We start from the raw sequence: 13,292 nt of genomic DNA, 5'->3' as shown, positions 1-13,292 counted from the left end.
CTCCACAATTAGTAAATTAAAATATTTTAAATTTGGCATCTGTTCAGAATATATATTGCTTTAAAAGATATTAATACATATCTACTGGTCTAAAATATGTGAGTAATATAATGAAATTAAATTATCTTTGTAAAATATAAATCAGAATAGTGATGCAAATATTTGCATTTGCATAGTTATGCAAACTCTTAATCATGAAGAACAATCACTGCTGTTAAAAAGCATAAGGCCACTAGGAATGGCTCCTGAGGAGGTCAAAGCATTCTTTCTTCATTTCCAAAATGACACATTCATAGCTTCTAACTACTGAAATAATAATTTGAAAGTTCAGAGATAAAAATATCTTTTATTACTACATTCACATTCCACTCTATGTAGTCTGATTTTTAGATGTCAGCACAGAATGAGTCAGCTTTGTTATTAACAATTCAAATGAACAATATATATTCAGCAAATTGATCAAGGAATTTAAACAACTTCTAAAATTAATTTTAACCAAGCAATCTGCTGCTTAGAATTTATAACACAAATGGAAACAGCTCAACAAGAATAAAGTTAACAATATTATTTAAGCAATTATAATGAACAAAAGTATTCTTAAGTCCTGTCACTTGTAAGAACAAATGAACTTCCTGAAATTTTACCAGCAGGAGAAGAGACACAGAGCAATCAATATGAACCTTCATAAACACTGAAGTAACAGATCTGTAATGGAGGGGCAGAATCAATAAGGAATCTAAATGAATTCAAGCCCTCTGACTTTTCAGAGCTTGCTACAACACTGAAGAAGGTTTCTGTTACCAAAGTGGTAATTCCTGTTCATGTGTTTGACTGAGATGACTGATGAAGGTCTTGGTGAGGCCTTTGGTGTGGGCTCTGTAAATGGGATTATTTATTTAAGACTGCAATTTTCTGCTGCTAATCCCACCATCCTCCCTTATCTGCTCACTGAGCACAGAGATACTGGGGACTCTGGCACAGAGCTCCTGGCACTGCTTTGGGTCACAGAACAGCAGCTGAATTACAGAAGTTCCCCTAGAACAGGAATGTAGACAGGTCACCAAGTACAGGATAAAGATGCTGTGTTAATAAACTAACTGGCAAAAACGTCAAGTTTCATTGTTTCATTTTTCAAAGCAAAGCTGCAGCTGCTGTGAGCCTGCAGCTCACCTGGGGTGCACAGCACAGGAATTCTCTGTCCCTGACCACATCAGCAGAACCTGCAACCACAGCCTGCCCAGCCTGCAAACCCAAACCATTTAATGCTGGTCAAATTCCACACCATAATGAAGTTAACACAGATGTTAATCTTGAATCTGGGATGAGGGTTTGGCATTTCAATTAAATTCAGCTGTTACATGACCTAATATTATTAATATTTGTTAGTTATGCTGCTACTTATTTATAATGAAATGTAACATAAGAATAGCAGCATTAAAGATGAATATTTAAAAAGTATTTAAGATTTTATGAGGCTTCCAAGTATTAATTATAAATGACAAAAAATGTGTGAACAGTGCATAAATGGCAATTGTGATCATTGTAATGAATCATAAAAATTAATAGTACTTACTGTAATGACCCTAAAAATTATGAAGAGTTAAACCCAGTAGTTCTTATAACCTAAGGAAAGTTAGAGAAATGTATTTGACAGTTAAATTATTTTCTGATTTTTAAGTGTACTATAAACATGAACTTTCCTAAATAACACAGTTGTGCTTTATTGAAGATCTAATTAAAATCAAAGTCGTGGGTATGGTTTGGATCTGGTGCTAAATGGAGGATCACAGATTTACATGGGAACACTTGCAAGGCTGGTTAAAGAAAACCCACCTGCATTCATCAGATCCCACCTGCATTCAAAAAAGAGCTTAAGGTCACAGAAGGTTTTACACTCCCAGAATGTGGGGGTCCTCCACACTTGTCTGCCACCCTGTTCCTGCTTCATTTATGTCATGCAGTTGTGTCTGCCCAGCTAACTGAGTTGAGAAAAACTCAGACAAAAGATAAGTTTCCAATTACCAGTAGTATGAGGCATAAGAAATGGTGCTTTTCCACAAAATTGTGTCATTCATTCTATTGCATCATGAATTCGATTAGAAACTGAAGTGTCTGCAGAAAGGAGAGTTAGTAAATGTACCTTGTACTAAAAAATCATTGCCTTTCATTTGCTCACCTCAGCAAATTACAAACACTGAAATTCAGGCAGCTCTCAGTGATACTGAGGGATAAACTTGCCTCAGATCTGCAATTCTATGAGTAAAGCTGGAAAAAAACAAATGTAAGGGGAAACAACCAATCTATTGTTTAATAAATAACTCTGAAATGAGCTGATTTTTGCCATTCTGTTATTACCTGTATGTAATAAACCAGGTGAAAATTACCTCTAACTTTTACACTTTGCAATGGTGTTCACAGTAGAAACTGCAGCAAGGAGAAACATGAGCACAGGAGGGCTTCAACAGCTTCCAACCAGCATCTTTTCCACCCTTCTAAGTGGAGGTAGTTCCACCTTTGAGCTGCTCAGTTACAACTGCTGAGGACAAAGAAGACCAGTCTGTTTGTGCATTATTGGTCCAACATGTTGAGGATACATTTAATGAGTTGCTTCTGCTCTGTGTTCCCTTGGAGCTGCTGTTTCTGTCCCATCTGAAACAGGAACAATCTCACTGGCACAATGTTCATTTTTCGCAGTAGAGTCATCTGGGAATGATTTCAGGGCAACTTAAAAAAAAATTAAATATTGGGATCATTAACCAGAAAGACAAGTAGATATTTCAATAAATTTAACAAGTATGCTATTTATTTGGTGGAGAAAATGCTGCCACATCTTTTATCTTGCACTTTACTTGGGGAATGAATATATCTCCTGTTGAATATTACATTACAAGCCATGTTACTGAGTTTGGTATTCTCATCAGAGGAAAACTATGCATTTTTTAACTGGAAACTTAATTATCATATGCATCCTTTTTCTTTTTTAATTATTAGCACAGCAAATCACTGACAGCCCCAGTCTCACAAGTCATCATCTGCAAAGCCACCCTGTGGATCCCACAGGCCTCTTCAAGTTGTGCAAGAAGAGGACAGTGATTTATAAATACTTGCAAATGTCAGTTTTGGGGAAAACCTTCTGGAAAGCACAGAAATTTCTAGGTTTTGTGTGAGTCAATTAATGAACTGAATATCTGCACGAACAACATCTGAAGATACATTATCACAGCTCCAGAAAAACAAGCTTTCAGATGAAGGTATTTACAAGATATCAAAAAGAAATTGTTTGCAAGTAGGAAAACATTAATAAGCAGCAAAATCTAATTACTGCAAAAACATAAACACTGCAGCTGTAACACTTCTCTCTAACCATACCATTACAGCCTCACCAGTGAAAACAGAAGTGTCAATGCTAATGTAAACTCAGCTGCTGATATATATTCATTAGATTCAGAAAAGCTCCAACATTTTTTCTTCTCACCACATCAAATTTTCTCTCAGTGCAGATACAATCTGATACAAAGGGTGAGGTTTAGGGACCCCCTAGGCCTATGGTGTATCTCCATTCTTGTCTCTTACTCCAAAAAATTCATCTGAAAGCATTGCTAAAAAGGGGGCTCGGGAACTGGAGCAGGGAACAGCCCAGGATGGGACCTGTGCAGAGACCAAACTCACACAACAAGAATTTCTGACACACAATAAAGCCAATTCTCAAATATTCTTCCATTATTAGCTTCACTGTGAAACAGCAATTAAGCAGCAGGGAAGATTCAATGCCTTAGCCTTTTAGTCTTGATTCTAATTTACATGATTAAATCCTAACTTAGTCACTGATTACCTTCTGGCTTAGCACGCTTCGGGTTCTCATGGATTTTATTTTTGCCTTTGCTTCCTTTTCTGGGTGTAGCAGTTTTTGCCTTCACCAATCCACAATTTTCAGCATGCTTACATATATTACTCTGTTAGCATAATGAAGAACAAATATATCAATCAAATATTAATCCATGTAAGCAATTTAACAGACACAAAGCAAATATGGCTCTGACAGACAAGTTCTGGAACACTAAGTAGAAGACTGACTTAGTTAACAACTTCCATAAAACTCCTGAAGATTTTCCAGAATATATATTAAAATTCTGCTTTAAAAGAACATTGCCATTTGGTGGGTATAAAATAAAATTTATCATTTTCTGGTTCCTGGATAAGCAGTAAAGTTTCACACGTAAAATCTGTATGTGGAAAAAGGGTCACATTTACTTTAAAGTGTGCACAGTTAAGCCAAAATGAGAATATGTTCTCATTGCATATGGTTTTGAAGTGAATAATAATTTCTAACTTTCCTTGCTGAATGGGTCCTAGCTATCCTAAAAGTACTCTTTAAAATAAATTTTTCAGTTCAGACTGAATTTATTCTGCATCACCACTGAAAATCACATTTCAGGCTCAAATGCTGCATTTTGTTCTTTATCACAACATCCCTGAAAGTGACTTCTCTTACTTTATATTTCTAAGCAGTCCAATACAAAAGATTTATCAAGAAGATAGATTCATCCTTCCAGTGTATCAATTTCAATTTGTGAAAGATTTACCCTGGAAATAAGCACCACTACACTATTTCAGTTGGACTGCAGTCACAGAAGTTTTTATTTTCTTAAGGTACCTATAGCCCCAAGGCCAACTGTGGCTCACAACAGCAGCAGCAGAGTGAGCAGTATTTTCCCAGGAGCTGGAATACCTGGTTACACGTGCACACCTGAGCACACCTGAAGCTCCTCTCACTCCTGTGGGTCTTCCTGTGCTGAAGGAAGGCGTAGCGCTCGTGGAAAGCTGCCTCACAGTCCCTGCACTTCACGGCCTCTTCCATGTAGGAATGCAGATTCCTCAGGTGGACACCTGGACAGGTATTCAGAACAACTCGTTTTAATGGCAAGGGTTTTATTTTCAGAGTTTTGAACAAGAGCTGGGCTGTGTATAACCCTGGGAAATGCAAATCTTGTAGAGGAAAGCAAAAAAGAACCTTCCATGCCCTGTGCAATGGGGTAAAATACACAAATTAGTTTAAAATTAAACAAAAGATGCAGCAAGATGTTGTAACTTCCCAAGAAATCAAGCAGTTATAAGCCTGAATCTTACTGATTTCAGTGGAAATCATTTAACAAATCAATTAAAAAATCCAGGTTTAATCCAGAATTTTCATGTATTTCTGGAAACTTAAAATTCTATATAGGTTTTTTTGTTACTGTTCAGCTCTGTTGCTGCCAACACTTCTGAAAAAACAGAGGGTCACAGTGCCACAGGTATCAAGCAAATAATAAAACAGAAAAAGCTAAGGATTTGCTACTTTGCATTTTAAACAAATTAAAATATCAACCACAAGATGTCACCACATCTCCTTGCAGGAAGAATTTACCTGTAAAACTACAAATACATTTTACTTAAAATATTCTGTGATAATATGAAGTCAGCTATAACATATTTGGTGAAATTTTGTGAAAATTAGAGATTTCATCTCTACTTATCTCTACATTTTGCTGTCAGTGGTTTCCTTTAAACTCACCCAAGTCACTTTTTCGGGACAGGAAAGTACTACAATGTGGACATTGGTGTTTTGGCACATTTTCTCCATGTTTCTGTAACACATGGATTTTCATGGTACCACTCTGAGTGAATCTGGCTTGGCAAACGTAACATTCATAGCGTTTTTCACCTATTAAAAAGAAATTTAAATAAGATATGCTTAGAAACTGTACTTATTTGATAGAAATTCATATTCCCACAGAATTCAACATCCACGTTCTAACAGCAACAGTCTCCAGATCAACCAAAAGTTAATATTGGTTGACAGTGCACAAAAGGCCAAACAAGTCTCCAGAAGTTTACATAACTGATTGCAACACAAAATCTTGGCTTTCTGAGTCCACTAGTCAAACTGCTGAAGCATAAAGCCATTTATATAATTCTAAACTAGGAATCAGGAATTATTTTAAATTATCATCTATTCTTCCTTGAATACTTCATGTACAAAAATGCAGAATTATCTTCAAATATGCAAGGAGAGAAAGTCAACAGCAGTAAAACATCATGGTAAGAGTGACACACCATTGATAAAGGTGGGAAGAAAAATTAGGAAATTATTTTCGTGCCTTTCTTCCCCAAAAAGCCACATCAGGTGTGACTACCATTAAAATTACATCAGCACTGGCAATTGGCACAGCTTTGAACCACCTCCAGACTGGTTCTGCGGAAGAAGTCCCTGCCAGGAGTGGCTAACACTCTTGAACCCTTCCAGTTGGACTCTTGAGGTTGATTCTCATAAAAAAATAATTCAGTTTAATTGCACCAAACTGTCTCAAGATATGAACCAATGCGTGACAAGTGGGGATATTTGGAAAATTTGATTCAAACCACGCTGTCACACTGTGATTCAACCTAAAACATTAATCAGAGCACAAATTACATATCATAATTGAGCCAAGCTAAACCCTGAAGTACAGGATTGATACCCACTGCCCCTGAGAGGACTTGCATGTTACAGAACTACGACAAGAACACACTGCTTCCAATATTAAAGCAATTTAATTCTTTGTTGACCAAATTAGTAGCTGGCAATCTGGGGTCACAACAATATCCATGTTCTGAACAGAGAGTTAAAAATCTCTCATAGATACCTCTCCATGTAAAATCAACTAATTGAGAAATAAAAGTGACAACCTGACCCACAGAAAATGAAATATTTCTCTAATATAAAAGAAGTTTAGGAGGAACAGCAAGACTAACTACTGGGCTTCCAACTGCCAAATCCAGAACACTGAAAGAGAACATGTTTTTACTCCAAATCACAGATTAAAAAAGGGCTAATTCTGAGGCTGAAATAAGACTGCTCCAACCCCATGAATATTAAGGAGCTGAGGCCCTGGACTTGATCACTGGCCCAGAATGCTACCTGTGTGAGTCAACATGTGCCTTTTCAGCTTGTAGGCATCTTTGCTGGCATAGCTGCACAGGTGGCAGGGGTAGGGCCGCTCTCCGGTGTGCGAGCGAACGTGGCGTCTCATCTTGCTGGCCTCAGACAGAAACAAGAGATTTTCTAAAGTAACATCTACATTAGAGGTACATTTAATTAAAATGTAAGCTATTTTACAATTTTAATTGTGTTAATCCTAGAATTAGCACTCTCACATCTGTGGTTTTCCCTGCTCACCAGCCTGTTGTGACTTTAGGACACTGCTGCACTTTTTCCCCATATTATCTTGCTTCCATATTTATTGTCCACATTAGCAAAATGAGAAATTTTATAATAAAAACAAAATAGATAAAATTTTAAAAAGAGGATACCTACTACTGTCAGGCTACTTGGATATACCAAACATGAAATTCTTTGAAAACACTCAGGAAAACAAACGAAAGACCAAACTCATTATGCAAAGTCTATTCACCTTCAAGTCCCAACGAAGCACCTTAGTTACAAAGTTTAATTCAGTTCTACTTTTTCATGCTTTTTTTCTGATATGTTCTACATAAATATTGTAGGTATGTCATTAGGAGTTATCAAATGTTCAGTTCTTCCATTTATGAACACAATTAATGAATTCACTACTAGATTCCTTCAAATCTACACTACTATTCACTTAAATAAAATTAAACATGACTGGCAACCTTTGATACACAAAAGTGCAATAATTTGCATGGCAGTACTGGAGAGCTCTTTCAGCTTTCTTCATTCAGGTAAAGCTTACCTGAATGTGAGTTCTGTAACAGCAGTGAATGCTGAATGCTCCTTATTGAAACAAGGGAAAGAATAGGGGAATTTAATATCAGCTGTCAGGCTTTTTAAGGATGCAAGCTATCAAAAATCTAATTACTAAGATAAGGTGCATGGAATAAAGTTCAGGATTGCTTACAGCTTTAGATCTGGACACAGCACAAATTCAGATATTGAACATCCACTAAACTGTGGCAGTGATTCAATCACAGGTGCATTTCTAAAAGCCTGTGCACCCAATTCAATTGCAATTTCCAACTGCACCCTTAAGCAGACTCTTAAGGTATTTTATTCTTGATGAAGAAAATTCTAGTTCTGGAAAGAACCCATACATCATCAAGTATATAAACACAATACCTGAACTTCTTTTTAGACATTAGCTAGTATTGTCCTACAGTACCTGGAATGCAGTGTAAATGAGGACCAAAAATGCTTTTGTAGGACCAAAATCACACAAACACATTGTCTAGCAGCAATTTTAGCATAACAGAAGAGAAAAAGCTCTTGAAATACAACTAGTTAAAAAACCCCTAAATAATTGTATGAATATTAATTTGGACCAACACATTTGCAAATACTACAGGGACAAATAAGGGTTCCAGGAATTCAGGTTACTTGTTCCTTTTTTGCAGGATGATGGGGATGAAAAGATGTGCACACAAATGAAATGTAATGCAATGAAATGAAATGTAATTAAATAAATGCATGGCAGCACAAAGTTGTAGCCATCAGCCACCTTGCAGTAACACTGCAGCACCATAACAGATAAACACAATCCATCAGTGTGTCCAAGGCCATCAGCAGAGCCTGGACTTCTCACGTTTAAAAATCTGGGCAAAAACTGTATGTACATTAAAATCCTGGCACATGAAAATCTTCACACCCTCCCAAAAGATTCAATAAGGCTGTACTTACTTCTACACTGGAGTATTCACATATAGTGCACTTGAAAGGCTTCTCCAAAGTGTGCTTGTACCTCCTGTGTCGTGCAAGCTCCCCTCGGGTCACAAAGGCTGTGTCACACTCACTGCATTTATGGGGTTTGTTCCCTGCAGCAATACATGTGAGACTTTTACTCAACACCACAGAAATGTGATTTGTCTGCCTTACATCAACATGCAGAAGTTTTTAATGGAACCTTTTCTGATATTCTGATTTTTTACATACAATAAACCATAGAATGATTTGGGTTGGAAAGGACATTAAAGCTCATTTTGTTCTACCCCCTGCCATGGGCAGGGACACCTTCCACTGTCCCAGGTTGCTCCAAGCCCTGGTCAACCTGGCCCTGGACACTTCCAGGGATAGGGCAGCCACAGATTCTCTGGGCAACCTGTGTCAGTGCCTCACTACCCTCCCAGTTGAGAATTTCTTCCATATATATGTATACAGTAAGTTTATTATAAACACAATTAATCACTTTGCTTCATATGTTTATATAGCAAAATGAAAACATCACAGAAAATTCTATTCTGCATGCAGGAATGAAGCACAGCTGAAATCACTGTTCAGCTGACAAGAATTGTTAAGAATGGTACTTAACAAAAAAACCAAATACACACACACAGAGTTCCTAACTACAGACCATGTCTTTTCAGTGCGGAACGCCACAGAAAATCAGAGGAATTTCTGAGCATAAAATGATCACAGAACACAGCTCTAAGGCAAAGCCACTTGCCTGCTAATTCAGTTTTGCAGACAGCATGTAACACAGGTACCTGTATGTGTGTTGACATGGTTGTGCAGCAGAGCTGCTGTACGGAAGGCCTTGGGGCAGAGGTGACACGCGTGACGTTTCTCATCCGAATGGGTTTTCAAATGACGCCTGAGACTCGATAACTTGACTGAGGTGAATGTGCAGAAAAAACAGTTGAATTCTTTTTCTCCTGTTGGAACAAAGACACATTTACACTGTACATGCCACAAAAGAATGACTTTTTCTAAAAATGGTACCAGTTTCTAAAGAGTCCCTCTAGTCTGGGTAAAACTACTTCGAACTTCTACATCAAAGGATTCATTAAGGCTTAAGTGATTTGCCCCAAAATTGTGTTAATTGTTGGTGCTACAGTTTAGAATCTAATCCCAGGAAACCTAACTCCTACTCTTGCCCTCACCACCAAGCCAGGAGATTTCCTCTCTACGTACCATCTTTAAGACTTACAACCTGTGCAACAAACTTCTTGATAACAACTGTGTAATTAGCACTAGGTAAATTTATGCAAAGATTTGGAAATGGCAGGTTAAGCTATTCCCAGCTTTCTGGTGCTCCTGAATCTGTGAAGTGCATATAAAAAAATCATGATGTGAAAGCCTCTTTAAAATTACTGGTTGAATTTGAGGGGAAAAGGTCAGTTCTTTGGAGAAGTCACAGAATAAAGTTCGGGGCACAAGAGTAATGAATTTCTTTTGAGAGTAACAAGTTAAGATTAAATGTGCAACACTTTTAGTTATGAAGAAGATCTGAAACTGTGAAATGGCAAATACGTCATATTTGAAGAGTCTTTCCAGAACAGTTGTCTCAGCTCCCAAGTGTGCTCTCTGTAATGATTTTCATGCTGAGACCAAAATGCATTTTATACAATGCTTTATACCACACAGAGATGTGCAGATAACACTTCTCTTCAGTAAAAGCAAACAAAACCACTTTATTGTCATTTATTCATTGTGGATTCATGCCCACACAAAGGAACATTGTTAGCTTTGTTAAAACTGCTCAAATGTGCTTCCTATAAAGGCTGTAACTGAAACAGGGGACATTTACAATTTGTACAGCATCCATGGAGAACCCCAGCCAAGATACCTTAACTTCCAGATACAACACACACATTTACAGACTCAACATCATTGATGTCATCCAATTTTTACAGTACACACACAGTTTCTAGGGAAACAGATGCTTATCTGTTCTCTTTTGAGTCAGTCTTTAACTTCTGTAACATACTTTTAGGTTTCTAACATCTTACATCAGCCATTTTCTGTTACTCTTATTTAGGCTCTGGGAAAGGCTTTGCTGACAGGTATTGATTGGAAAGTGCCCACCACCCTCTGCTGGCAACGTGGAACCACTCTGAGCTCAACCATAAACCCTCAAACAAGAACATTTTGAAGCTGAATGAGTGGATGAAGACACTAAATAAATTACTAGGTTTATTCAAAGGCACTTATACAATATTAACTCTGAAATCTCCCTGGAGGTTTCAAATACCACACACTGTTCAAAAGACCTTTAATTCCTAAATGCCATCCAAAATGTCTCTCCTGAACACAAGGCAGATGACAGCAGCCTGAACAAGATCTTTGAGTACTTAGGGCTGAAGGTATTATTTTTTCTTCCAAATTTCCACAGAATGTTAAGACTTAACCTAATCTAAACAATTACCACTGTGAGTATTTAATGCAAAACTTCAACCTCAGTTGACATCCCTTATCTAGAAATTAACTACAAAGATCATTAATTTTTTACCTTTATCCTGATGTGGAGCACAAGCCTCAAATTTTAGATTCTTGAGATTTCTTACAACTGTTTGTTCTGATGCAGTTGGATATTCCTGCTCTTTACTTCCATTGAATAAGTCTGACAAATCATCACCCCCTTTGCAGCTCTGAGTCTTTGCTTCCCCAACAGTGGAAAAAACTTCCTTTCCTTCCCCCTCTTCTGATGGGTTCAGTTTCTGGATGTTATTTTCAAATGTAATGGTATCAATGTCTCTGTCAATCTATTTTAAAAAATAATATGTTTTACAACTTTCTCAGTTAAAGGCAATAGCTAGTGGCAAATCAACAGAGCAGTCAACAAAATGCAAGCCACCAATTCATTCTAATTTTCAGCCTTACATGTGATGGACAAAATTTGCATTTAGCACACAGCACCCTAAATGGTAAGTTACAATTAAGTAAGAATAATTACTAAAATGATGCCCTCCTTCCCTCTTTAAAATTTTATATAAAATTTCAGAGCATCATTTTAAGATTGCAGCACTGAGAACACAAAAACACATATTTTTATTTTTTAAAGAAAATATTTAAAATTTCATTTTACTACTTTTAAAAGGAAATTAGAAGTATGCTCTGTTTTTTAACAAATTTAGGACTTCTGCAGGCTAATGGCAATTCCTTCTTTGTTGTATACCAATTAACCAGGTTGTGATACTTCTTGCATTAGCTAGACTCAAATATGGTAATATGACCTACCTCAGAAATTATCTAGTGATGCATGAATTTAATAAGAAAAAATGGGGTATTTAATTGTAAAATCATTATAATAGCTAGCACAGGACAAAACAGGAGTGTTGCATGTCCTTTTTAATACAATTAATTTCAAATGGGACTGTATTACATAACCAGCTTTAACAATGACTGAAGGATTGAACTGATTGAATTAAGGAGAAAACGAGAAATTCTGTAATGCTGCTTAAGAGATGGAGGCTATCAAACAAATAGTAGCAAACTGATGAACTAAATTAAAAACTTGTCTGAATTTCAACAGTTAAATATTGTCACAGTATCTTCTTGATAACTGGGTCTCTTCCAACTCAGAATATTCTCTGAATTCAGAAAGTCTAAACTTCTAGTTTGTCCTTTTAAAAATGAGATGAAATTGTAAAAATATGTATAGGGGACTGGATACTTAAGCCCAATATATAATATTAATGTGTAATTCAGAACCAAATCGGTGCGACAGCAGAAGCTATCAGGGAACAACATATGCCTAATTTCACTTTGTCCAGAATTTGTACCTCCATCAGGAGCGTGTCTGCTGCTTTCTCTGCCGCCTTGCTTCCTGCACTCTTTCCTTGCCCTTCTTCTTGAATTACACGGATCTGCACCAGCTCCAAGTCATGGAACACGCGGGTGCCGTCCCGCGGGGTCAGGGCCATGCCCGGGGGCACCACGGCCTGGATCGGCCCGGGCAGGGCCCTGCGGGCTCCCTCCACACACACCGGCTGTAGGCTCGGTGTTCCTCACCTCCTGGGACAGATCAGGGCCCTGCGGGCTCCCTCCACACACACCGGCTCTAGGCTCGGTGCTCCTCGCCCTCCTCAGACACAGGGCCGCTCTGGCGGACGCGTGTCCCGCCCGCACCGCGCTCCCCGCTCCGCTCCTCTCCTGCGCTCGGGTCAGCCTGGTCTCGCCGCCCTTTCCGCTGCAGAGCGCTCCTGTTCGGGGTTAAACACCAGGGCAAACCACGGGCGTTCAGGACCAGCCCCAGCCCTGCTCCTCGCCCGGCTTCCCCCGGCTCCAGGCCCCTCTGGGCCGCTCCGGGCGGCTCCCCTGCGGGGAGCTGGGTCCCCCCGGGCTGCCGGGCCGGGGCCCCTCGAGGGGAGGCGGCAGGGAAGGGGCTCAGCACAGCCGTGCACCTCGGCATGGCCGCCTCTGCCTCCCTGCGCCGCTCCCTCAGCAGCGGCTGGTGTGGGAGCCCACTCGGGGGTAGTTTCTAGAGAACAGCTGCTTCTCACCTGTTAATTCCCTACAAAACACAAAGTCCAGAACCTGCGGCGGTTTCCCACCCAATGCTCCAGATGCCCGGTGCTCCTTG

The 13,292-nt window shown here is 38.7% G+C and overlaps 1 protein-coding gene across 4 annotated transcripts; it reads right to left on the bottom strand.

Moving 5' to 3' along the window:
• Window positions 1-326: 326 nt before the first annotated feature.
• Window positions 327-12,664, bottom strand: CTCFL (CCCTC-binding factor like). Of its 4 annotated transcripts, none has more exons than XM_064391415.1 (9): window positions 12,493-12,664; window positions 11,220-11,472; window positions 9,475-9,642; window positions 8,672-8,805; window positions 6,938-7,058; window positions 5,552-5,701; window positions 4,730-4,887; window positions 3,833-3,953; window positions 327-2,649 (listed from the first exon to the last, which is right to left on the bottom strand). In XM_064391415.1, exons 1-9 carry the CDS (start codon window positions 12,631-12,633, stop codon window positions 2,597-2,599), a joined length of 1,299 nt encoding a protein of 432 aa, XP_064247485.1. In that variant the 5' UTR covers window positions 12,634-12,664; the 3' UTR covers window positions 327-2,596. The 4 variants fall into 4 exon arrangements, with proteins under 4 accessions (XP_064247485.1, XP_064247486.1, XP_064247483.1 ...); XM_064391416.1 differs by having other exon boundaries at window positions 4,748-4,887; XM_064391413.1 differs by having other exon boundaries at window positions 327-2,724; window positions 12,493-12,663.
• Window positions 12,665-13,292: the final 628 nt, after the last annotated feature.

Source organism: Passer domesticus, chromosome 16, assembly GCF_036417665.1.
Source record: "Passer domesticus isolate bPasDom1 chromosome 16, bPasDom1.hap1, whole genome shotgun sequence".
Taxonomy (NCBI): domain Eukaryota; kingdom Metazoa; phylum Chordata; class Aves; order Passeriformes; family Passeridae; genus Passer; species Passer domesticus.
Note: the sequence above shows the minus strand (reverse complement) of the source record. Positions and strands in the feature narration are given on the sequence as shown.